General features: G+C 40.5%; 1 protein-coding gene and 1 long non-coding RNA gene across 3 annotated transcripts in view; one reads left to right on the plus strand and one right to left on the minus strand.

Moving 5' to 3' along the window:
- The window catches only part of Pcca (propionyl-CoA carboxylase subunit alpha), a 370,367-nt gene that overhangs the window by 33,845 nt on the left and 308,934 nt on the right, over positions 1–27,588 (plus strand). For both annotated transcript variants that reach the window (XM_042285330.2, XM_006978778.4), the window contains exons 5-6: positions 24,645–24,758; positions 26,596–26,649. In XM_042285330.2, the coding sequence (XP_042141264.1) occupies positions 24,645–24,758; positions 26,596–26,649 (168 nt within the window). The remainder of the gene's footprint in view (positions 1–24,644; positions 24,759–26,595; positions 26,650–27,588) is intronic.
- LOC143267472 (uncharacterized) lies at positions 4,352–11,088 on the minus strand. Its single transcript, XR_013042622.1, has 2 exons — positions 9,558–11,088; positions 4,352–5,501 (listed from the first exon to the last, which is right to left on the minus strand). It is a non-coding gene; the product is annotated as an uncharacterized LOC143267472 (long non-coding RNA).

Raw genomic sequence — 27,588 nt, forward strand, 5'->3', positions numbered from 1 at the left:
ATACAGTTCATGTTGTGGTGATTCCCAACCATAAAATCATTTTCATTGCTACCTCATAACCATAATTTTGCTACTTTTATGAATTGTAATGTAAATATCTGTGTTTTCAGATGGTCTTAGGTGACCCTGTGAAAGGGTTTTTTGGCCTCCAAAGGGGTCTTGGCCCACAAGTTGAGAACTGCTTGCCTAGAGGGGTCCCAGGAAAGTAGATAGGGAAAGTATAGTCTACAGTTGGGTGAGCTAGGGCCACTCATGTTAGTTAGAGCAAGAGGAAGAGACAGGTCTGAATAAATCCATTGGATCTTAGGCAGAGGGCTACTTTGATACTTGCTAATGAGGGCTTTCTTGCTATTTTGCTGACTTAAAGGAAGGGACATCTCAGCATTGTTGGTTCCTAGTATGATTCTAGGTAGCTGAGAGAACATATGAACTATAAGGCATCAGAACTTTTTAATTGTCTTAGTGACTAGTAGTTTCCTTAGTTTGGTGAATAGTGCAGAGAGATGGAGAATTTAGAGACTGTTGTATTTCTTCTCCACCAAATGCACTCATATAGCATCCATTCATTTCTTGTATTTTAAGTAAAAAGACTAAAAAAGTTTTTTCCAGATAAAGGAAAAATGAAATATTTTTATTAAACCACTAAAGTTAGAAATTCAATTTTTGAAAGAAAGCTTTAATCAAGCTTAAATTTAAAAGGTCAAGATTCTTCATTTCAAGTGAGGAGAATGGTTCTGTGCTTCAGCCCGTGGCCATACTTTTCTTGTCTTCCCGTTTTATTGCTTGTATACAGTCATGCTGAATTTAAATGAGCAATATCTGATATTTACAGCTTTGAAACAAGACCCTAAAATCAGGAAAGTATTCATGGTGACTCATATCTTACCCAAGTAGCCTGCTGTTTAAAGTGTGATTCCTGGTGGGTGCTTGAGTTTCAGCTTTAGGATTCCATAATGAGATTGAGTGGTGTTTCTCTGTGATGTTCTCTGGGATGATTGACAGGAAGGTGAGGGTAGTCATCACTTTTTATGCCTACCCTTGATAATATTTCCCTGCTGGCTGGGGAGGAGCGGAGGACAAATAGGACTTTGTGATGCCTAAGTAATTAGTGTATGTTGGTTGCAGCTGAACAAACTGGAGGGTAATGATCAGGTAAATGGAACTGGAATACATTAATGTAGGCTGTGGTATAAGAGACCTGAGGGGAACACTTAACATTTTAGGAGGTTGTTGGAATAGCTTTATTTCATTTCTTTAAATATATATCATTATGAATAAAACATATTTATATCTTTGTTAGCACATCTCCAGTTTTACTTTAGATGTCTACCAAGATTAATGTAATTGAAATTAACAGTCTCAAGAATTTTCCCCCTTTATAGATGATTTCAGGATATTTTTCATCTTCAAACTGGAAAAGAGTGTTTTTTCTTTTTCTTGAACTCATCTGTAGTCCAAGAAAACCTTGAAACTCACAGAATCTCCTGCCTCGGCCTCCCTAGTAGCTACAATTTCAGGATTGTGTGCTACCAGGCTTCTTCCTAAAGTGATATATTTAAGTAGCGTGTTTTTTTTTTAAACATACATTTATCATTACATCAAATTAATTAATTATTTGTGTATGACTGTTTTGCCTACATGTACGTCTACACCATGTGTATGCCTGGTGTCCACAGAGGCCACAAAAAAGGGTGTTGGGTCTTCTGAGACTGGAGTCACATAGACAGTTGTGGGCCATTTTGTGGTTGCTGGGAACTGAATCCAGGTCCTCAGGAGGAGCCACCAGTGTCTTTAACAGCTGAGCCATCTCTCCAGGCCTGCTTTGTGCACCACCATGTCAGGTGCGTGTCAGAGCATGACTTGCAGGAGTCTTTCTTCCACTGCTCTGTGGGGCATAGAAATCGAACTCTGGGCATCAGAACTGGTATCAAGTGTCTACTTACTGGACTATCTGTCCAGCCCTGTAAGAAACACAAGATTAAGTTGCCTTGACTACTAAAAGATATGTTAAGATATTGGCCATGGTAATTTATGTTTTCCAATTGGACTTTGTAGGTCATAACACTTCATTACATTTAGACTCCAATTGGTAACCCTAGGATTATTCTGAGTATTTATCAGTATTAAACATGTTTATGACTGACATCCTTCAGTAAGAGTTTGCTTAGCCATCAGAAAACCCCTGGTAGTTGTACTTGGGCTGCACATGGAGGGAAGGGAGGACTTGGTTTCATTTATTTAGTTTTAGTGCTGGTGCTTAGGTAAACAAAAGGCTGTTAATATTTTTTTGTTGGGAGGTTAGTGGCTGTGGAATGAGGTTTTATTGTGTTGTCTTGAGCTTCTGGGCTGAAGTGATCCTTCAGCCTCACCATCCTGAGTATCTGGGACTATTACAGTCTAGGGCCTCTGGGCCCAGCAAATCAGAGGGTTTTTTTAAATGGCATAGTTGCTTAAAAACTTGCTGTTAACTTTTCTCATAAAACTTAGTTGTTAGTATCTTTTTTAGAACAGGAATATACTGTATATACTTATGCAAATTTGAAACACTAGACCTTTCAATGAAGAACTAATCAGGAGAAGAATGCATTTGAGATGTTTAGATGTTTTTTTCGTTTCTGCTATTATTGTCTTTAGAAAAACTTATTCTGCAGAAACATTATCCTCTCTCAATTTTAAATGTTTTGATTATCTTGGCTTAGCTAAATTACTTCCCCTACATTTTGGGGCAGAATGGAATAGGATAAGGATCCCTGGTAGGAATTTGTTCACATTAATATGGCTCATCAGGGACATTATATTTAATTGGGGATCCTGCAGAACAGTGGCAGGAGTCTGAAGAGAATTATTTAGCATTAGCAATGGCCCGTCTGGGAGCTGCGCACTAATCAAGGTGCTGGAGTGTTAGCAGTGGGGATGATGGGAATTATGACGATTATGACATGTAAGCATGTCTGTGCGAACTGGACAGGCAATGAGTTAATCAAGAAGTATATTAAATGGCTCCCATGCTGATTCTTTATTATCTACCATAGTGCCTGTCAGGTTGTGTATTTAAAAAATACAATTATTGCTGAATTCACTATGTATGTGAGCTGAATTCAGCCCATCATGCTCTTATTTTCTACAAAATAACCTCAATTTGCTTTGTACATATAAAAATAAAGAATTGTGTCAATTGTGTTGTTTTGTGAATTGCATTTTAAAGAAGTACCCCTCCCTTTAACATGTTAGAGTACACCTCTAATTTCACATTCCTTTAAGAATTTGCTTAGCCTCTTTTTTATTTTTTTTTAAGATGGATGTTTTGTTTTTGTTTTTGTTTCGCTTTGCTGCTTATATTCATCATAAGTACTCTGGCTTATTTGCTACTGCATAAATGATTTGGATTCAAAACTATAATTTATATGTCTTTATTTTTCAAGATGAAAAATATTTCAAGCATTTCAGAGAGAAATTAATATTTAATACATGAAGCTATGGAAAAATCAAAGCATTAATCTTTTCCACCATCAAAACACTCTAGAATCAGATGGGGGTGGGGCCTCCTTTGCTGTGGTGGGTGGTCTCTTTATGCCAGGTAAACCCGTTCTGTGCCCAGCATGCTTAGAGCCATCTGTCATCCAACTATCAGTTAGAAATGCTAGAAATGTACATATTTTGAGGAAATGTAGCTAATAAATTGAATTCCTTTAGAAAATAAATTGAAATGTAGAATAAATCCATAAGCAAACTGTATTCTATCTATAGACAAATTTATAGTGGCACTGTACAGATGAACACAGTTTTTCAAAAATGTTAAACACTAACGAATTTAATAAAACTTTGTACCAAACTGTGTCCTTTATTTATTAACTTAATTAAAGCAACATTATGGCTAATAGAAGTGTTATCCTGCGGGTGGTTGTTATTGAAGTCCATTATCTGTGCAGTTTGTGATAGTGGTCAGCAGCAACTGAAGTCAAACTTGCAACCAACACCCTCCCTTGGGAGCTGTGAGCCCAGCAGGCTAAATTGTCAAAACCCAACAAAGCAGCTGAAATGATTGATGGTTTAAACCCCCTGGTGTTAAGGGTAAACCAGTCATTCCAGTAAAGAAGGACTATGACTTTATTCAGGAGTTGGGCAGAAATTGCATGTGGACAGGAGAAAAACCTTGGTATTAATATTTTCATGTATGGGTTATTAGATTTATTTATATATTCATGTACCTGGCCATTTAACAGAACATTTCAACTTCTCTTCTTTCTTGTGCTGGAAGTTGAACCCAGGGCTTTACAAATGCTCAGCAAATGCTCTCGGAGAGCTACATGTCCTGAACTCACCCGAGTTTAAATAAACAAAATCCCAAAGAGAGACTTACAACATTTTACTCTTTTGTTCTTAAATTAAGTTTTCCATATAAGCAGAAGGACAAATTGTTATTATTTCTGTTATTATCCCGTAACCCCGACAGCAAAGTTGCACCTCCACAGCCCCAGCAGGGCACAAGCCTTGGTCTTCTGTTTACTGTAGCAACGTTGTAGCAGCAAAAATTCTTAACAAAAAATTAAGGTTTTTGGGACAGACCTTCCCATTATTATAAAGGGCAGATTTCCAAAATCACTTTCTACAGGTCGATAGCAGTTGGAGCTGGGATGCAGCTCAGTGGTTGAGTATTTGCCTAACTTGAATATGACATCTTGAGTTTGATCTCTAGCAATATACGTACATAGTGAATTTGAATGACATTTTTAAAGGAAATGTATGCATTTTAATGTTGTTATTCCTTGTGGTGTGAAATAATACCTAATCATGGATCCGTTTTTCTCTAAGTATCCGTTTAAGGAGGCCTGGAAGCACTACCTACCTCTTGGAGAAAGCGGTCAAACATTAGGAAGCACAGCTTCACTTTACTCGGATGTTCCCGTGTTTATAGGGCAGAGTATATGTAGCAGCAGTCTGTTCCAACGTCATTGGCTATATGCTGTATTAGTTTCCTTCCTCATCCCTATGACCAAATGCAGCTTCAGAGAGGAAAGTTTTGTCATGGCTCACAGTTCAGACAGATGCAGTCCGTCATGGAGTGGGCAGCATGTTAATGGGAATGGCTTTTCCTTTTTCCTTTTTTCTTTTTGTGCTTCCAACTAGGAAGCTGAGAAAAGGGAATGTCAATTCGCAGGTAGTGTTTTCTCCTTTTATTCAGTCCATGGGGTCAGGTCACTCACATCTTGTTGTCTTCCTTCTGCCTCAGTGGTTTTTCCTCACAGATGTATCCAAAGGTGTTTATTAATGTGATCAAGTTGACAGTAGAGATTCAATACTGTGTTTATCACTTGATGTCTGTAGTGTACTAGAAATGCACAGAATTGTTCGGAGGATCATTGGATTTAGATTGGGACTGTTGCTTCAGAGATGTAGTGAGCTGCCAAGGACTCCCCATCTGGTGAGCTCTTGAGCTGCTCGCCTGCTCCTTGCTGCTCTTCAGTGGCCCCTCTTTCCACTCTAGCGCATTGTTGTCAATACTGTGTGAAAAAGTACAGCTCATTATTTTGAGGATCTTTTTCTTTTTTCTTTTCTTTCTTTTTCTTTTTTTTTTTTTTTTGAGACAGGGTTCCTCTGTGTAGCCCTGGCTGTCCTAGAACTCACTCTGTACATCAGGCTGGCCTCAAACTCAGAGATCCGTCTGCCTCTGCCTCCTGAGTTCTGGGATTAAGGTATTTAACTATTGTGCTATGTTTATCCGACCTTTCCTTTCTCTGCCATCTCTTTTGTGCTAGGAACCAGAACTGGGGCCTTGCATATATAAAGCAAGCACTCCACTACCCAGCAACATCCTCAGCCCTCTGTTGCTCTGAAACGGTTTCAAATCGGAATGACCTAGACTCCCAGGTTTCTGATATTTGTATACTATTGCAGAGACAAAACATAGAGGAATTGATGAGGACTGCTCTGTTTTTTTTTATTGCTTATTAATGATCAAGTCCTTATCCTAAAATGTTTTATAGTTTAGTCATGTCCCTTTACTTAGTTGTCATTTCCTTTATGAGGTGTTTAAAAACCTCATTTACTAGTAACTGTTCTGTTTGACCCTAATAAGGTTTGTCAAGGAACAAAGGCCTGGTAGATATAGGAATTCCTTCTAAAGATGTTCAGTTCTTAACTGTGATTATGTAAGCATTTTTATTTTGTGTTTGATTTGTGTGTGTGTGTGTGTGTGTGTGTGTGTGTGTGTAAGTCAGAGAACAACTTGGGAGAATCATTTCTTTTTGTCATGTGGGTCCTTGGGGTTTGAATTTGGGTTGTCAGACTTGGTGGCAAGTACCTTTATGTTTACATCATATTACCTTGTGTGGCATAGAGGCACTACTTTAAACTGCCTGGGTCAAGAGTTCTGAATTGGAAGATTATTTTGGGTTACCTGACTGCCTCATGTAATCACAGGGGTTCTTTTAAGGATGCACAGTGGCAGAGGAAGGGGAGAAGATAAAAGCAGAAGTAGGAACTTTGAGTTACAGGACACAGGGTTGGGGAGCTTGCACTTGACCAAAGCCAGGGAATGTTATCTCCTAATGCCTTCAGGAGTGGGGGCCAGCCTGATCGCCTTGACTTAGTTGTGGGGGACCCACCCCCACCTTTCCCCCCAGGGTACTCTTGAGGAGTGAGGGATAAGAGATTTAGATAGAAGGATAGAGGGGAGAAAAACAGAAACACAGGATAACCTCGGGAGGGCCGGAATCCTTATGCACCAGCACAGAATTTTATTCAAAAGGGCTTTTAATAACAATGCCAAGGGGTGAGGCAAAGACCTCCCCCCTTGCTAGATGCAACCAAGTGTAGACCCTTCTAAACACCTGGTACCCAGGCCCGTGGTCCCAACATTCTATTATGCAGCCCTGCTAGTAAATCAAACTCAGATCTCTCTAGGAAACCTCTGTGGGCTCCCACAGGTCCCTCTTCTTAATATTTTAAAAAGCTCCCCATTAAGAGCTTGCAAGTAGCTGTAATAGCCACAGCAATCCCCATAGCTGCCACACCTCTCAGTGAAGGAGTAGAGGATGATAAAGATGGAATGTCCTTTTTGAGTGGGTCTAAGATATCTATAGAAGTCTTAGCTGCACCAATACCTTTTTTAAATCAATAAACTCCTGATGCAACCACATCAAATAAATCAAACTCCAGATGCAACTGCATCAAACTTAGAGACTCCCTTAGCTTCACCAAACATAAACAGGTTAACATAATTCTAGCATAAATATTGCTATACATAATTAGAATTCTCTCAAACTTACATCCAAAAGCAAACTCTTAATAGAACCATTAACACTTTAAAAATTTTAGCATAAATACACCTTGAAGCAGTCTTTTAATAGAACCATTTGCATTCTTGCTAACAAAACATAAGATGAACTTCTGATACATCTTCAAACTTAAATACTCCCTAACTTCACCAAAGTTATGGTGCATCAATATCAATAGGTTAATGTAGGGGACCAGCCCCCACACTTATTTACCACAGGAACTCTTGAGGAACGAGGGATAAGAGACTTAGTTAGAAATAGAGAGTAAAGAAACAGAAACCACAGAATAGACTTGGATGGGCCTGAATCCTTATCCACCAGCCCCAAACATTATTCCAAAGGTCTATTTATAACAATGCCAAGGGGTGGAGGAAAAGACCTCCTCCTTGCTAGTTAGACCCTTACAAACACCTGGTATCCAGGCCCGTGGTCCAATCAACCACCCATGCAGTCCTGCTGGGTATAGCCACCAGGAAACCTAGTGGGCTCCAATAGGTCCCTCTTCTTTATATTTTAAAAGAAAACTCTTTATGCAACCCCATCAAACTTAAAGACAAACAGGTTAACATAATTCTAATATAAATATTGCTATGCATGTTATAGTTTTCTCAGTCTTACATCTTAAAGCAAACTCTTAATATTTCTTGCTAACAAAACGTAGGATAAACTTCTGATGTATACATCTAAACTTAAATACTTTAACTTCACCAAACCATGGTGCATCAATATCAATAGGTTAACATAATTTCTACAAGCCTGCTCTCAACCTACAATTTAGAACTATACAAAACATAACATTAATCACTTAAGTAACACGAAAATATTTTTTAAATTAAATATAGTGAGGAATATTAACACTTCCCCTTAAAAAAATCTTCTCTATTTAAACAGTTCCATTTTTACATAAACAGTTCCATAAATGGTTCATAAATCACCACTGTTGATAGAGTCTATATGCATAAGCAAATTCAAACTGTCCCATTGTAATGAAATCATTATTGTCCATTTTATTTTTTAAGTTTAAAAGTTCAAAAAGAGTTTTGGTATCATTCCTAAAAGTTCCTTTGAGCTCTCATAGTCAGAGCCTGGCTTGTCAGCTGCCCTTATGTTCATGTATAATTGTCAGAATCCTAATGACTCTGAAGCGAACAGTTCCAAATATGAAAAGTTCCATAACCAAGACTTTTCAGTTCAAGCAAGTTTCTCTGAAACCTTCGCTTTCAGCTACTGCTGAGCTTTGCAGTATGGTGATATTTTATTTGTACTGAAATGTAATTTTATTTGTATGTTAATAAATAAAGTTGCCTGGGGGTCAGAGCTAATAGCAAGCCATAGCAGAAGCCAGGAGGTGGTGGTGGTGGTGGTGGTGGTGGTGGTGGTGGTGGTGGTGGTGGTGGTGGTGCACACCTTTAATCCTGATCACATGACAGGCAGATCTCTGTGTGTTCAAGGATACAGCCAGCATGGAGACACACGCCTTTAATCTTAATACCAACCATAGAAGACCTGGAGGTCTGTGTGGACAGGCAGTGACAAGGAGGTCATGTGGTTGGGTTTAGAACCAATGAGAAGGCAGAACAGAAAGTCAAGAAAAAGACTACACAGGAAGTAAGTCTCTTTCTGAGGGGAAGGACGGCAGCAGCAGTGAAGGGTAAGAAAGGGTTTTAGTTGTGAGCCTAGCCTTTAAAGGCTGAGCCAGCCGGGTGGTAGTGGTGCAAGCCTTTAATCCCAGCATTGGGGGGGGGGGGAGACAGAGGCAGTTGGATCTCTGTGAGTTTGAGGCCAGCCTGGGCTACCAAGTGAGTGCGAAAAGCTACACAGAGAAACCCTGTCTTGAAAAACAAACAAACAAAACAACAACAACAACAAAAAAGATTTTAGTATCAGCTCTTAGCTACTACTCTGACCTCTTGGGCTTTTAACTCTGATTTTGGCTCCGTGTTTCTTATTTAACAAGACTGTTACATCTGCATTGCAGTCTGTAGCCTTCCATAACCAGTCTGGACCAGGCTAGAGAGCTTCACCTCATAGCCACACGGGCTCAAGCCTCCTTTAGCTGCCATGAGCTGAAACTGTGGCCTTCCCACAGCAACCCCGGCTTTGGGAGGAAAACCCACTACCTGCATCGCTGACGGTCCAAGTACTCGGCAAGCCTGTCCCCAGAATCCTCTGTATGCTGTCCTGTTACATGGCTGCCCCGCTGCTGGGAGCCTAGGCTGCCGTCAGTCCTAGCGGTTCCCACAGAGCCTCAGGCTGTCCAGCCTGGAGTACGGTTCTCACCTCCACAGCTTCCTGCTTTCCAGCGTGTCTCAGCTGCTTGTCCGGCACTGACACCATTCTCCAGTCCTGGAAGCAGTCTGGACTCTGCCGTCTCTGCTGTTCCCCGCCGCTCTGCTCGATGTTCATCTTTCCCAAGGTGACGCAAACCGCTGGGCTCTCTCTGCTGTTTGCCTTACTTGAGGTGTAGCAGCGTCTCGAAGGTTGCAGAACCTTGCGGTTCACCTTGTTTCCCACACCGCGGCATCTCTTTAATGCTTCCTACACTGCTGCTTGTCGTTAGCCTCTCTCATGGCTTAGCTTATTCATTTCTCACCGTGGCTTTCTTTGGTAGAAAGCTTGTGGACGCTCGTGCATCTGCCATCTGCACCGTGTTGATGCCTTGAGGGTTTCAGCTTCTGAGACCTCTGGCTACTATTTTCTGAAGCTGACAGTCTCTGGAACTGTTTCTTGTTGTTATTGGTGGCTTTCTGGAACTGGTAAGTCAGTGTGCGACGGCCATTGCTCTCCGAGTCTCAGGTTGGAAAACCTACTCTTAATTACTTTTTTCACCATATCCTTAAACCTAAGGCCTATATATATTCTAAACCTACATTTTTTTTCTGACTAAATCTATGACCTATTTAAACCTACATTCTATAGGACTACTTTAGTAAATATACTTCTTATACTACCTTAGCAAATATACTAATCTTATTTGAACTTACATTTACAACTAACATGGCCATTTATTACTACATGTCTAAAGGAATTCTATCTTAATACCTAGAAGAGATTTTTTTTTTTTTTTTTTTTTTAGCTAAACTATTAACAAGACTAGAAGTAGTCAGTGGCTAAACCTAAGGCCTTTATTCTAAACCCACATTTCTCTGACTCATTTTATCTTTCAATGCTGGGGTTTAGTGAGTATTGTGCGCTATGGGGTTGTAACACTTGTTGCTAGGGAGCTGTAACAGTTTTGGACAAAGCCACACCCCAAAGTTGCCTTTCCCGCAGCTGAGCTCTCTCACTCACATGTACTCAGCAGCTAACAGTTCCTAATTAGAGGCTGTCCCTTTACCCAAATTCGTAACAGCTCTCCTGTGCTATAATTCAGACAAACATTTCTGTTACAGCCGAACTTTTAGTTTGTTCTACTGAAAACCTCGCTTCAGCCTGACGGTGAAATTTCCATCAAACCTACGTTGATACTACATTTCCCAGAAAGCCTTTGGGGTACACTAGTATCTTTCCGGTTGGTTCCCTTTACAGGGTTGCTTTTGGAACAGAAGGGTTTTCTTTCTTAAGCTTGCTTTAGGATGCCTGAGCCAGCGTTTATCAGGTACCTCTCTAATTAGATCTTTTATCTGACCGAGTTCCTGAGCTGTTGTGCGCTCATTTGTCAGTGTGCTCAGACTATGGCTTATTTGCCTGAGGCATAACCCTTTGGGCTTCCCTCTGGGTCAGTGAGGCAAACCGAAAGTATTTGTTTCAGAAAGGTCCTTTCTCTGATAGAAAAGAACCTTTCCTCCTGGATAGCTCCTCATCCTGTCCTGGCTGCCCCTTCTTGAGATAGTGTTTCTGACGCATAGTGCAGCTGCTCACGCCGCAGCTTGGCTTCCCTACCTCATCAGGCCTTGCCTGGGGATTTTCCCATCCAGGTGAAACTGATTTTTAAACTGAGACAGTTCTGAAAGGCCTTTTAGAGAGAGATTAAGTTTTTCCCAAAAGAAAGATTACCAAGCTTTCCCAAAAGTTCTCTACACTTTTTGGCTTCATGGCCAGGAGGGAACTAATTCTGAGGGTACAATGTTGCACTGCTGATCGAGCAGAGGATTTTTGCTTCTGTCCACACCCGCTGCAGGGGAAATTTCTATCCTCTGCTACTTTTTTAGCATTTTAACTGTCCCCAGGCCAAAAGCTTCCATAGGAATCTTTTTTCTACCTGATAAGCTCAAAGTAGATTCCACCCCCCGGCCCCAGGATTTTGCGTTCACAGCCCCATAGTTAGGCTTATTTTACCCTACTTTACCCTAAGCTTTTTTCTTTTCTATATTCCTAACACTAAATTTCTTCCTGCACTATATTACTACATTCTTTCTTTTATTATTTTTTTTTTGTTTTTTTTTTCGAGACAGGGTTTCATTCTTTATTTTTTATAGATAGAAAAGAGAGAGAGAGGGAGAGAGAGATCTATAGAGAGAGTTCTAACGCTGCAGCCTTGCAGTACTTCCTTCACCTCCTCCCTATACACCTGAGAATAAAATACCATTGCCTTCATTTTTCAGTGCCTTATCAGCATGCCTACACTTGCAACGACCCCTACAATCCTTTCGCCAAGCCCTAACGATTTAAAAAAGTTTTTTCTTTGTTTCTGCTCAGGTGCCATCTGTAGGAGACCAACTCCCACACTTACTTACCAGAGGAACTCTTGAGGAATGAAGGATAAGAGACTTAGAAATAAAGGGAGAGAGAAACCAGAGGATAGGCTTGAGTGGGCCTGCATCCTTATCCACTGGCTCCAAACTTTATTCCAAAGGTCTGTTTATAACAATGCCAAGGGGTAGAGCAAAAGACCTCCCCCTTGCTAGTTAGACCCTTACAAACACCTGGTACCCAGGTCTGTGGTCCAATCAACCTCCAATGCAGTCCTGCTGGGTACAGCCACTAGGAAACCTATGGGGCTCCAACAGGTTAACATAGTAACTCTAACATAAATATTACTATACACAATTAAGATTCCTACAAACCTATATCCAAAAGCAATACTCTCAATATAACCATTAACACTTTAAAAATTTTATCAAACATCCAAAAGCAGTTTTGTTAATAGACCTATACAAAACATAGGGTACATTAACACAGCTTAACATTAATTCACTCAAGTAACAAGAAAATTTTTTTTTTTTAAATTTAAAGACTGAGGAATATTAATTTCCCCTCTTTTTTTTTTTTTTATAATTTTCTAAGCTTCATCTTGAGCTTGATTAGAAAAAACCCAAATGTCTCCATTTAAATAGTTCCATTTTTAACACAAAACAGTTCGTGAGTCACCACAGTTAATAGAGTCTTTATGTATAGGTAAAGTCAAAATTGTCCCATTGCAATGGAATCACTCCTGTCCATCTCATTTCTTAGGTCTGAAAAGTTCAAAAACTAGTTCTATCACCAATCTTAAAGGTCCAGAAAGCTTTCTGACATCAAAATGAGGGCCTGGTTTGTCAGCTGCCCTTCAGTGTTTGTATAACTGTCAGAGTCATGATGACTTTGAAGCACACAGCTCCAAATATGCGGAGTCCCATCACCAAGCCTTGTTTTCAGTTCAGCAAGCCTCTGGAAACTTTCGCTGTCTGCTACAGCTGTGCCCTGCAGTCTGTAACCTTCCCCTAAAGCCACTTTTGCTCCAGGGCAAAAGCTTTTAGCTGGCTGGGGCAAAGTCCTTTCAAATGAGATTTTCTTAGAGCCAGCAAACAGAAACTGGTTCCTGGCTTTCCCAGTCCCAGTCTGTCTGTCTGCTTCTTGTAACCAGCCTTTCCCAGGAGCCTTGTGTTTTGAGGTCCTGAGGGCTTTCAATCACCTCATGACACACGAGTTCAGGAGACCACCCCTGCTCTGTTCTCAGACGCTGCACCCTGGCTGTGTTACCTGCTCTCCCGGTGGTTCTTGTGTCCCAGGCTCTGCCAAACACCTCAGCCTGCCATGAGACCCTGCACTCTTGCTCTCCAGGTGTCCACTTGGCTCTCCGCCTCTCCTGCAGCGTCTCTGCCGGGCTCAGGCTGCCAGTGACTGTGGCTCCTAGATACAGACCAGCTCTGGCAGCTGGGGTCCAAAGTCTTTGCTGCTCTTCAAGTTGCTGCCTGCTGTTGCCTCTCTCTGGTCCTGTGTCTCTGCTTGGCTTGTCAAGGTTGAGCATAGCCTCAAGCGATGTCAGTCAGGTTTTTATACCCTGACTGACTATCCTCCTCACCATGGCTCCTCAGCGCAGAAAGCACACAGACCCTCGCTGCTCCGCTGGCTCTCAGGTGTCTGCCACCTGTGCTGCACTGATGCCCCTTGTGTCTCAGCTGCCGATGCCTGGCTGGTACCACTTGCCTGGCTCTGGTGTCTGCCACTGTTGTTGGCTCCTGGAGCTTCTGAAGCTGCTCAGACTGCCAAGTTCACAGTGGCTACTGGAGAGATGTATAGAAATTACAAAATGTTTAGCCTTTCACTCATGAAAAATGATATATTTGAAAGTTTTCGCCAGATTGGCAAAATCAGTTTCTTCTGGACTATTTTATTTGCTGCTGAATTGTGGGTGGTTTTCTTAGTTTGTAGTGTGGTCTGGAATTTCGGTCTCTGGGCTTTATTTGTAGTGAAGGTTTAAAATGTCCCCCCTTTCCACCTCCCCACCCCTTGCTTCCTGTTCTTTGCCTTCCTCTTTCCTGGTTTTTCTCTCATCCTTGCCTTGTCTCCTGCCCCTTCCCATAACCCCCCCAAATGGTTAACAAAACAACCCACTCAGTTCTCTGGAGGAACAGTTTCCTAGTGGCCTCAGTTGGCATTATGCATTGCAGATCCATGCATGGGTCTTAAGATCGTGGTTGTGGCAGCTATGCCAGAGAGTCACAAAAATTGCTTCTGATTTTGACTCCAAAAGCTGTAGGAGCTGAAACAGAGCTGCCAGCATTCAAGTGTCCTGCTCCTCAAATTTGGCATTTCCTGTTTCCGAAGAAGCTGCTTACAGTTGGCTAGCTTTGTTCATTGTTACGTGATTTTCTCATTTTGACTTCATGAAGTGTTTGCCATTTACTTTGGTCATCTGTCATCCTGTTTTCTGTAGACTATTCACTGCTGTGCATTTGAAACAGAAGCTTTTCAGGTGTGAACTCACTGTGCCAGTCCCTTGGTACATGCTGCATTGTACCCAAGCCTATGAGGACCACAGAAAAAAGCCAATCACACAATTGTGGTTTTGCTTAGTATCAAAGATCAGTTTGTGAAAGTTATGCATTTGTAATTAAATTTGTAATGAGATTACTTACAAGGCTTACTGAGGGCTAGTGAGTGTGTTTTGCCCTTTGGACTCTTTCGATTGCCAGTCTTCAGACAATGGTCTGAAGATGGTCATGACAGACATCTGAATTGGATGCTTTTTCTGAATTGGAGCCCATAGTAAGGAAGAGTCTAGAGGAGCTGGGGCAGGAGACCTGTGTCTGTGCTGAGTCCTCCAGAGGAGCTGGGGCAGGAGAGCTGTGTCTGTGCTGAGTCCTCCAGAGGAACTGGGGCAGGAGTGCTGTGTTTGTGCTGAGTCCTCCAGAGGAGCTGAGGCAGGAGTGCTGTGTCTGTGCTGAGTCCTCCAGAGGAGTTGAGGCAGGAGAGCTGTGTCTGTGCTGAGAACTCCAGAGGAGCTGGGGCAGGAGTGCTGTGTCTGTGCTGAGTCCTCCAGAGGAGCTGGGGCAGGAGTGCTGTGTCTGTGCTGAGTCCTCCAGAGGAGCTGGGGCAGGAGAACATGTCTGCTGGAGAACACATGGGCTTTTTAAGAGCAAGAACTTCATGTGTCTAGAAGGAAAGTGTTAAGTTTGGGTAAAACTGCTTGTAAACAGTATTGGAAAGTATTTTATTCTGTTGACAACTGAGTGTTGAGTTCTTCTGTGATCAATCCTAGAGTAATTCTTAGCCTATGCTCTATTCCCCAAATGGATATTAGGGATTGAGTAAAGGAGCCTGTATAATTAAATCTAGGCAAGTATCTTCCATGAACTATTCTAATTAAGTGTTATAGATCCCGAGGCTGTACTGATGTGGTTCAGCTGGAACACTTTCTGAGTGGTGAGGGGATTTGGTTTCAAAACTACACAAACCGCTTTGTAAGGTTCCATGTGCAGAGGGCCCTGGCATCTCATAGTGATCTTAAACACTTTGATTTTACAGTTCTGCAAAAGTGATGCAGCTTCAGTAGAGACCCTCACTCTGGTTCTGAATTTGGATATTTTCCCAGGCTAGCTGTATGTAGGATGAGCCTTTTGCCCCCCTCTGATGCTTGGTAGTGGCAGAAACTGGAGCTCTGATTAGCCCCAAAATCAGGAGGGAAAAGAACCAATACTCCATAGTTCATGAGAAGTTAAACTAGGGTGTTCTGTAGATTAGGTGTTGCTCTGGTTTGGAGTCCCAGTGTTCTCAAAGGAAGTAGTGAGAAGGGTTAGTCCACTTGCAACTGTCCTAAGGGTGTAGAAACTTTAAGAGGTTTTCCTGTCACTGGGGACCTGTTTTTAAGGGGAGAATGCTCCCTAGCCCCTTCTTTTCCTTTCTTCTTTCAGTCCTGGCCAGAAGGTAACAATTTGTTTCATATAACAATTTGATATACTTCCCACCGTATACTCAACGCCCCTCCCCCACCCAGACTCAAAGTAATGGGCCTATTGATCATAGACTGAAGCCTCTAAAACCATGAGCCTCGGTTAACCTTTCCTTTTAGGAAGTTGATTCATCTCCGGTATCATTTATAGCAATGTATAGAAAGCTGATAAGAGTAGTTAACATTTTTCCTTTTCTGTTTTTGTTTTTGAGACATAGTCGCATATATCTCAGGTTGCCCTTAAACTCACTATGTAGCACAGGATAACCTTAAACTTCTGATGCTCCTGCCTCTGCCTTTCAAGGGCTGGGATTATAGGCATGTGGCATTGTGCCCAGTTTATGTAGTGCTGGGGACCTAACCCAGGGTTTTATGCAGGCACACTACAAACTGAGCTACATTTTTAGTCCTTTAAATGTGGATGGATGTGTGTGTGTGTGTGTGTACCAGTGTGGATGGAGGTCAGAACACAGTTCTGGGGAGTAAGTTCTCTCCTTCCACCTTGTGGGTCCTGTGGATTGAATATGCCTTACATACTGAACTATTTCACTAGTCCTTTAATACACCTTCAACTAGTGGTATCATCTACTTACAGTGTATCTACTGGTATGTATGTAACTCATCATAAATGGAGAAACATTTATAATTTTTCTCTCAAAATTTATATTTTCACATACCAATTTTATATATTAGTTTTTTGATAATGTCATATTGCTGTTTTTGTTAAATATGAAAAATTGTAGCTCATGATTAAAGAGCCCTCTTCCTTTTTTTGTGTGTGCATCAGGACAAGACTGTTATTTGGCATATAATTTCCATCCATTAAATATGTTCCCATCAGAGTGTTCCATTTGAGATGCTCTTTTAAGAATGTCTGGCCCTGTTGGTGATTGCCATAGAAACAACACAAAGGGAATTGACTGTAGGTTTTATCCCTTTTTTGTTTACTTGAGACAGGGTCTCTCTGGCTGGTCTGTACCATGTAGACCAGGCTGGCCTTGAATTGATGAAGATCTGCCTGCCTCTGCCTCCTGAGTGTTACATTCTGGCAAAGAATCTGGCTATTTTCTGTTTCTGTTTTGAAAATTTGAGTTGAATTCAGAAATATAAGCAATGAGATGAGGGCTAGAAAGATGACTCATGGTTAAGAGCATTTGTTACACTTGCAAAAAGACCTGTGTTCAGTTTCCAGTACCCACATGGCAGCTCACAACCATCCTTAACTCATGTTCTAGTGGATCTGACACCCTCCTCTGGCTCTGTGTGCCTCAAGTACACTGGTAGTGCGTGGATACACATAAAGGCAAAGACACTTATAAATAAAATAAAAATAAATCTTTAAAAAATGCAGTGAACTGTGTTGTTTGTCAGGGGTGGCGTGCCACACAGGCTGTGCCATGGTTACTGCTTTCTGTGGTTAAAGGATTTACATGCACCCACTGTGTTAGCCACCTCACGTCACTGTGATCTGATATCTTTGTTTAAGCCCTAGGATCATAAAATACCAGGAGTGGAGGCATAAAACTTTAATCCCAGCACTCAGGAACTGGAGCAAGGAGGATCAGAAGTTCAAGGTCATCTTTGGCTGCGTCTTGAGTTTGAGTCCAGCTTGGGATGCATAAGACCTTATCTCAAAAACAAAACCAAAGAACAAACAAAGAACTGCTAATATAAATATTTTAAAAATGAAAATATATTTTCTCCATTAGATTGAAATTAAAGTGCTCAATTATATTTAGTGTGAGGAATGTTCCCCTTAGTAGAATGTAAGCTGATATAAGCTTTAGGTTATTTAGTTTGCTGTACTTATATGTTCAAGTATTTTCTTACAGAAGTGTTACAGTTTATCTTCATGGAAGACTAGTCTTCACTGTTATTTTCTTACTTCACATTTGCTTTCAACCCAGGAAGATTATTTTCTATTTTCATTATTATATTAATTAAATCTGTCTCCAAGATCAAGGGAGATCTGATTTGTCAAGTCCAAAGACTACTTTAAGTCCCCCTCTTGGGGGCTGGGGAGATGTCTTATTTGGTTACCCACATAAATGCCCAGTAGGTGTGTGGCCCATGTCTAATCCCTAGGTTACTCTAGGTTCAAGTGAAAGACCCTGCCTCTATATACAGAAGGTGGACAGTGATTGTAGAAGAGTCTGACATCAACACACACGCACCTGAACATGCACATACAGCAAACATGTGAGCACACATGCCAACTTGGCCCAGTTCTTTCACAACAAAGAGCCACTAGTAAATGCACACCACCAGGCATCCTTCCTGGATCTCTAGTTGGCTTCCCTGTCCCCACTGACCAATTCCACCTTCTTCAATTTGTTTCTACCATCATTGACCACTGTTTTCTTCCTTGTATTAGAAAACTGTCTTGTCTTTTGCTTCATAGATAAAAGAGAAACTTCCTGAGGCTAGCCCCTTTAATTTAATCAAACTGCCTGCATTTGTTCCTCACCCTGTCCTTGTTTGGTGTGCACATACACTCCTTATCCTTGTCTGTCTTTTACTCTCTCCTCTTTCCTTTAGTGTTTTCTGGTTAAACCCTGGTTAGTCCTCTTTGTGTGGGAGTTGAGCTCTATCCCTCTCCCCTCTCCTGCTCTTTTGGAATTACTTCATAGTTCCTTATTTACCTAGTTTCCTTCTCAAGTTTTCCTTAGTTAACACAAGAAAACAAACCCAAACTGTACATATCTCAGTCTTCACTCTGCTTCTTCCACTTCTTACATCTAGTCACTAGTCCCGGCCCTAACCCTTGCCTGGGTTGTACATCTTCCTTGTACATCTCTGTTTCCTCTTTGCTGTATCCCACAATTCTTTTTGTTGTTGCCTGCACACCCACCAACTCCATACACATGCCTTTTGCTCAGGTTTTTCTTGGAAATTTAGTATCTGTTGGGTAACGTGAATTGCTAAACAGTCTTATTAATAAAAAATCCAGAGCCAGATATTGGGGTGAAAACTGAAAGATCAGAGAAATAGAAGAGCCAGTCACACTCTTACCTCTACAAAATCCTCAGCCTCAAGAGAGAGAGTTCCTGTTTTCTCATGCCTTATGTACCTTTCTGTGTCCTGCCACATTACTTCCTGGGATTAAAGGCATGTGTCTCCACTGCTTGGCTCTATTTCTGTCATGTAGCCCAGTGTTCCCTTGAACTTACAGAGATCCAGACAGATCTCTGCCTCCGAGTGATAGGATTAAAGGTGTGTGCCACCCCTACCTGGCCTGTATGTTTAATGTATGGCTGGCTTTGTCCTCTGATCCCCAGGCAAGCTTTATTGGGATATATAATATATCACCACACTGTTGACTTCTTTCATACCTCTCTTTTTCCTGTTGTGTCTACAAAGAACCTGTAGTACAATACCTCTAGTCCTGTTTTTTGTCATCAGCAATGTGTCCCTGCATCCCTGCAAGACAGACTTAGAAAAACAAAAACATAACAATAAACAACCCAATATAGAACTTGCTTCCTGATTGATCCATATCAATTATCTTTTATGACATTAAAAAACAGGCTATAGAAAATGGGCTGAGGGCCGGGGAGATGGCTTAGTGATTAAGAGCATTGATTGCTCTTCCAGAAGACCAGGTTTGATTCCCAGCACTCACATGGTGGCTCTCAACCAGCTGTAATTCTAGCTTCAGGGGATCCGACACCTTTTTCTGGTCTCTGGGACCCTGCATATACATTGTATATAAATATACATGCAAGCAAAACACTCACATACAAAAACTAAACTTAAAAAAAAAAAAAAGGGTCAGAAGTTATGCAGCTGTTTGGTTCTTGCCTTTTATTTTTTTCCCCAAGACAGGTTTCTCTGTGTAGTCCTGGCTATCTAGGAACTCACTATGTAGACCAGACTGTCTTCGAACCCAGAGATCTACCTGCCTATGCCTCCCAAGTGCTGGGATCAAAGGTGTGTGCCACCACCGCCTGGCTGTTCTTGTCATTTTTAAGACTGAGACTTGTACTTGGAAAAGTAGCAAAGTCCTTAATTCTATCATTCCTAATAATCATGAATTAAATGTATTACTTTAATAAAATATAAACAAAGCAAGTGCAGAGATCAAATTGTCTCTTTAAAAGTAGGAGTTTATCTGATTGCTTGAGAGTAACTCTTTTCAAGTCTTCAAATCAAGATTTGTGTAGTTGACTCTTTCTTTTTTCACTTTTCCAATTCTTAGTAATTTTCGTGTTGGTGATGTTTGAGTTAGATTTGGTGGATCCTGATGTCTGGTTGAATTGTGTGAGTCTTGCTGGTTCAGGCAAGAATCTTATCTAGTCTCCATTTTGTCAGCCTGTTGGTGTTGTGGGAAATATTTTGCTTTGAAGTTTATCACATGGAAGACTGTTGTGGAATGTCTGCTTAACTATGTAACGATAGATATGTTGCTGTTTTACCTTACCTGCCTAAGGCACCTGATTGGTCTAATAAAAAGCTGAATGGCCAATAGTGAGGGAGGAGGTATAGGTGGAACTCCTGGGCAGAGAGAGTAAGCAGGAAGAGGAATTTAGGCTGGGATGGGGAGTGGCAAGGAAGGGGAGAAGAAAGAAAGGGAGATGCCAGGGGGTGGGCAGCCAGCCAGACGCAGAGGAAGCAGAAAAGTAGGACATACAAAATGAAAGAAAGGTAAAAAGCCCTGAGACAAAACGTAGATGAATAGAGAAGCAGGTTCAATTAAGTTAAAAGAGCTGGTGGGACAAGCTGAGGTAAGGCTGAGCATTCATGATTAACAATAAGTCTCTGTGTCTTCATTTGGGAGCTGGGTGGAGCTAAAGAGACCCCAGCTATAGAAGGCACCCGTATTGCTGGCCATCCTCTTGCTGTCAGATCTGACTGAGAAGGAGTGGCTTCCTGTCTCAGACTGTACTGGAGAAGGTATTGAGAACTTCCATTTAGACCACCATACTTTATGCCAAATATACTACCTGGCCCAATATATTTTAACACTAAGGTACAGTTTTCTTGATAAACATAGGGGGTAACTGGAATATTTTCAGCATATCTCAGGCATCTCATTGGTTGATGTGGATTTTTTTAATTAAGTCAAAAATATAAAATTTAGATACCAGTCTTAACTTGTCTATATCCACACATTTAAGTCATTAGATTTGTATGTGTGTAGTGCTGGGTATTGGGAACCCAAGGCCTTATGCATGCTAGACAAGCCTAGTTTTATTTTAAAAAAGACAATGGGAAGATGATTCTTTTCAGTCCTGTAAGTTTAAAAATAACATCTTTGAACCTAAACACTCACTACTTAGGATCTAGGCAACTCTCCTACAAAGAAGAAAAAAATTAAAAATATAAAACTATATGTCCTTGAATAGAAACCAGCATTCTCTTTTGAAAAGTACTTGGTTTTTTGGGTTTGGGAATACTAACATGTACTTTTTTGAACCATAGCAAATCTTGCTGGATTAATTTGCGTAAGTAAGTCTGTGATTGCTGTAGTTTTCCTTTTCTATTAAATTACTTAAAATTGTTTTTCAAGATGTTGAAGTTTTTGAAACATAAAAGCTTTGGTAAGCAAAATCTCTTCAGAAGTCAAGGCAGGCGCTTCACTTACTGAGTACAGTAATAACAACATTCCAACCATTCACATTCATGGAGTTTCTTTTCTTTTTTCTTTTTTTTGAAAAGATTTATTTATTGTATATACAATGTTCTGCCTGCATGTATGTCTGCAGGCCAGAAGAGGGCACCAGATCTCATTACAGATGGTTGTGAGCCATCATGTCGTTGCTGGGAATTGAACTCAGGACCTCTGGAAGAGCAAGCAGTGCTCTTAACCTCTGAGGAGTTTCTTTTTTCCTTCCTTTCTTCCTTCTCTCTCTCCCTCGCTCCCTCCCCCCTTCTCCTCCTCTTTCTCCTCTCTGTCTCTCAAAGTTTTTTTTTTTTTTTTTTTTTTTGTTGTTGTTGTTTTTTGTTTGTTTGTTTTCGAGTCAGGGTTTCTCTGTGTAGTTTTGGTGCCTGGACTGGATCTCTCTCTCTCTGTAGCTCAGGCTGGCCTCGAACTCACAGAGATCCGCTTGCCTCTGCCTCCTGAGTGCTGGGATTAAAGGCGTGAGCCACGACCGCCCAGCTTTATACTCCTTTAATGACATACACAGCAAGGAAAGGCAGCCTTGCTTGACAGGGGCTTTTAACTGTTTCTTCACTGTCTTGGCCTGGATTGTCCTCACCCTCATGCTTCTCTGCTGCTCTTAGACCGTTTCAGACCCTGCTGTCATCAACTCTGTTCTTGTCATTATGGCTGTGCATTTGGTTTGTTTTCTGTAAAGAAAAATACTTAATGATCCTTGTGAAAGAAGCATTAGCCAAGTGAGGGTGGCTGCTAAAGTCAAACTAGTATGTGCTTTATACAATGTATCTCTCTCATGATGTGCTGGGTCTTGCTGGGCACTGCACATCTGGGTGACCCTCCTTTAATCCGACCTCTCACAGATGCTGGCACTGAATCTCTTTCAACCTGAGAACCTCATTTTTATATCTTACCAGCTATATTATTATGACATGTGTATCTCCTCCACAAATCCTAGTGATATACAGAGAAGGACCATGTCTTAAATTTTTTTTAAAAGCTTTTAACATGCTGTTATGCTAAAAGTTCAGGATGGGAATTATTTACTAAACCCACATTATTAAATGGTAAAACTATCATCTTTCAAGGAAAAAAGAAAAATGCCAACAATAAGTCATTGTCTTTGAAGTCAAACCCAGCTACACCCAAAGGATGCCTTCTCAGCCTGAGCAATCAGTCTAATAAGTAACACACATATGGAGGAAAAGAAATCAAAAGATACACATATGCCCAAAATGTCTATAATGAACACACACACACACACTGGAAAAGGAGGGCTCTGATGGTATGGTGATGCCTTGACTCGTCTTGTCTTCATACTTCTAAGATGCGGCATATGTAACTTTTCCGTTTTTTCTTTAGCTACCATAGTAGACATGCCTCCCTGCATTTTTACAAATGCCTCATAAACACACCAAGGACAAGTTCTGAGTCTAACATGTTGCTGCTGCTGATTCACATTGTTCTAATGAACACTCCAATTATACATCCCAAGCAGGTAAAAACTGCAAGTGCAAAAATGGACTTGACAGGCAAGGGCTACACATACACTCACTTCTGTTTCTCAGAAATAGATTTCACTACAGAGGGGTGAGTTATAGCATCTCTACAAACCTACAGTCTAATGCAGGGTCAGAACAGATAGGCAGAGTCGTCTGAGAAGAAAAACATCTGGAGCCCTTCATCTTATTTACCACAGAGACAATGACAAAGAACAAAGCAGTCCAGAAAGGCTAGTTCTCAAGACTGTTGAAACTGGGGCCAGGCATGGTGCACATACCTTTAATCACAGCATTTAAGAAGCAGAGAAATTTATTGGCTGGGCGGTGGTGGCGCACACCTTTAATCCCAGCACTCGGGAGGCAGAGGCAGGCGGATCTCTGTGAGTTTGAGGCTAGCTTGGTCTTCAGAGAGAGATCCAGGAAAGATGCAAATCTACACAGAGAAACCCTGTCTTGAAACACCAAAAAAACAAAACAAAACAAAACAAAAAAACCCCCAAAACAAAACAAAACAAAAAACCCCCCAAGAGTATATATATTTGAGTATTTTGTATTAAGATACTGATCTGTAACCTCCTTGAGGAGGTTATCATTTACCTTTTAATGTGCAATGACATTTACTAAATTGGAAAACTTTATTGAATTAATAAAAAGAATTCTGTTTTTTTTCTAAAAGTCAACTTTGTAAATTTTCAGATCTCACTTCAAAAAGTAGTTTTTAAAAATTAGTTCAGAACTGAACATTATGACTTAGAGACATTGAAATATTTTCTACTGTTGATTCTCCCCTCTTCTCTCTCAGTGGAGAAGTGGATCATAAATGTTGAGATGTATGTTCATACCCAGTTTTATGTATCTGCCTTTCAAAATAAGCTGAGTTTTTTAAGCTGTAAAATCATTATAAGATGCCAGTTTAAAAACATACTATGATAATTTTAAAAAGAATAGATTTTTTTTTTTTGGAATTAAACAGTTTATCTTTCACTATTGAATGCCTACCTAGACTCTTTTTAAGCAAAAACACACAGACTAAAAACTGTAGAGTGAGTTGTCTTAAAAATGGAAAGCACATGCCTGAATTTGAATAGATTGAGTGCTTACTACACACATCATTTTTTTTTTAGACTAAATGTAAGATGGACAAGACTCGAATGTGAGAGTATCTAAATGTTTCTTAGAATTTTCTGGTTCATGTGTTATGATATTGAACTCTTTAGTTCTGGGCTTTAATTTGAGCCTGGTGCCGACCTGATGCTGTGCAGGGACACTCATTGCATCCCTCCATTCAGTCCCTCTAATTATCCAACTTCCTGGGGAGCTTGCTCAGAACTGGGCATGAATGTGCCTGTTATTAAAATATTGGACTATTCTGGTTCCATGTAGTGAGGTAGTTTTTGATATCAGATTTATGCATGGATGAACCAAAGAGGGATACAGGTGTATTATAGAAATTGCTTGGTTAGACAGTGGGTGAGGCATGCCTAATAATGAAGTCATGGGTAATACAGACCCAGAGCCTTTTTGTTGTGGTGGTGTTTTTTAGCGGATATTTGAAAAGAAATTTGATTCTATGAGTCACTGTGAAACAATCAGATTTGAAAATTTGCTTCTGCTTACGGTGGTTGTAATTCTTTTTACAGAGCATCTGTTAACGCAGGGATTTGTCTCTTTAGGTTCATGTGAAAATGGCGGATGAGGCTGTCTGTATTGGCCCAGCTCCCACCAGTAAAAGCTACCTCAACGTGGATGCCATCATGGAAGCCATTAAGAAAACCAGGGCCCAAGCTGTGAGTCTGAATGAACCTACTTTCTGCAGCTGTTTCGTATGCAGTGAGCAGAAAGCTAGAGTTTGTATTAGGAAACATAAGAAAGAATGATTGAAAATGCTGTTGCAGTTAGTTTGTGTCACACGAGTTAAATGTGGCCGGATTCACTACTGAAAATCAAAGGCTTTGTAGCATCTGGCAGTTTTGGTGGCTGATGCTGCAGGTGGCTGCTGGGTTCAGCTCTCACACCAGGGAGCAGCTTCAGTTCAGTTCCACATTTGCCAGGAAGAAAGAAATCCCAATTAGTTTTGAGTATTAACCCTTTCAGTGTAATAAGAGCATTAAAAACAAAAAACAAAGATCCCAGCCTTCTGTGTTATAAGCAGGCTCTGAAAAGACTGTTTAAATTTCAATTTAGTCATTTAAAAATTGTTCACACTCATTTGCATTGCTAGAAATAAAAACAGTGTATTTACTAGTTATCTCAGTTTGTTAGCGTCAACAAAATGCTAATAACTTACATTGGTAAATCCTTTCTCCACCCCTAATTTGGGTTGGATGGAGTGGAATCCAAGGAAAAAACTAGTTTCTGACATCAGGTATAGTAATCTTTGATTTTTGTTTTTAACCAGAGAACTAACTGTACATTTGATATTAAAAGCAGAATTATCACTAGAGTTGGATGAAAACAGCCAGCATCTGCACCAGCCTGGAGCACCTTCTTTAGTGCTCTCTCTGCTCTTTTCTTTAGGAAGAAATGCTTAGATAAAACACTACTCTAGGACTCGTATTGTGGATGCTTACAGTGTGTTAGCGTTGAACAGAAGTAAAACTTGTAAGGTTTTAACCCTCGCTTGTCAGAACACAGTCTCCAGTGGCTTTTTCTATTTAAATGAGATGATGGAGTGAAGGTCTTTTCCTGCTGTGCAGTATTTAAATTATTCTGGACTATGTCAAGCATCAGGTGTGTAGCTGTTTCAGGTTCTTTCTTTGGCTCCTTCAGGAATCCAACTTTTCTGCTAGCAGAAGTATTTTACTAGAAATTGCTCCAACACTGACTGATGTTGGTGTGGCTTAGGGTTGGCTGTGTATTAGAGTGAAAAATGACTTGATTAGGACACAGGTTAGAGTGCACCTTGTGGCCTGTGGGGAACATAGCACAGAGTAATTGTGAATGGCCAAATTTGGAGTAAGGAAAGAATAGATATCAAAAGAAAACATATAGAGAGTACAAAGTAAAAGTTGAATCAAACCTCCATTTGAGTGCAGTTTGACAAAGGCTCTGGAGAGTGTTAGAACACCTTCTGCTATTAGGAATAAGATGTACTGTGTGGCTTAGAGCTTGGGCTCGCTCATTCATTCATTCATGGTCTCTCTACATAGCTCTGGCTGTCCTGGAACTCACTATGTAGACCAGGCTGGCCTCAGATTCAGAGATCTGCTGGCCTCAGTTTTCCAAGTGCTAGAACTATATATAGGCTTGTGCGACCATGCCTGGCAAGTGTGGGCTTTAGAAAGCAGCTATTCTTGAGATTTTCATCTGTATTGCCAAAAGTTTGTAGATCATAACTCCTTGACCCACTTGTGAAGTTCTCTAAACTTGTTGAACAGCCTCAGGAAAAGTCAAGTGAGTTTCTGTTGGATAGAGCAGACAAATGCATCTGGGTAGGACATAGAAGCCATTGTGGGCTGCCTGGTGCTAGAACAAAGGAGGAATTTGATTCTTTACTCAGAAAACTGCAGTAGAACTGGTCATTGAGGAAGTCACCTTCAACACACTGAAACAGTGAATACCTTGTGGCTTGGGAAGATTTACAGTATGATAAAGTTAAGAGAGCCTTTTCTTTTCATTCCTAAGGTACACCCAGGGTATGGATTCCTGTCAGAAAACAAAGAGTTTGCAAGATGTTTGGTAAGTCTATGAGAAGCCAGAAATGATTGCCCTATTCCAGAAAGCAGTGTTGAGACATGAGCTGTTTGTGTTGGACTCCTGAATTATAGCATTCTAATTGATTTACTGACTCTTTGGTAATTGTTAAAAGTGAATGTTTTCATTCTGTTCTAGGTCTTGATGAATAATTAATTATAAGAATGGAAAAGAGCCAGGCGTGGTGGCGCATGCCTTTAATCCTAGCACTCAAGAGGCAGAGGCAGGTGGATCTCTGTGAGTTCAAGGCCTGCCTGGTCTACAGAGCGAGTTCTAGGACAGCCAGGGCTACACAGAGAAACTCTGCCTCAAAAAACCAAAAAAAAAAAAAAAAAAAAAAAAAAAAAAAAAAAAAAAAAAAAAAAAAAAAAAAGGAAAAGAATTAAGGTCACCATTCTAATGAATTTGTTACATTATTTGATCCTTGAATTTTAAAATTAAAATTTTCAGATTTTAAAATGTAAATATGGGGCTGGAGAGAAGGCTTGGTGGTTAAGAGCATATACTGCTGTTGCAGAAGACCCAAATTTGGTTACTAACACCCATATTGAGTGACTTATAATCTCTAGCTCTTCAGGTAACTCCCTCTTCTGGCTTTTGTGCGCATTTGCACTCATATATAAATACTGTACATAGACATATGCATACACATGATTAATAAAAATAAATCTTTATGTAAATAGGTCACGCTATTCATCGACTTGTTACAGTTATTTATTGTTACACCATGAGCATGGAAAACTTTAATGGTGTGAATGTTGTCTTCATTACACCATCTTCATTAGGTAAATGAACCTATATTTGTATCAGACTAATTTTTTAGATATATTTATAACTATGTTCAAGATGACACTGAAACCTAAGGTTTTAGGAACTAAAATATAATTTTAATTAGTGTTAAAACTTTGGTGGTGATTGTATCAA

This window comes from Peromyscus maniculatus, chromosome 9, assembly GCF_049852395.1.
Source record: "Peromyscus maniculatus bairdii isolate BWxNUB_F1_BW_parent chromosome 9, HU_Pman_BW_mat_3.1, whole genome shotgun sequence".
Taxonomy (NCBI): domain Eukaryota; kingdom Metazoa; phylum Chordata; class Mammalia; order Rodentia; family Cricetidae; genus Peromyscus; species Peromyscus maniculatus.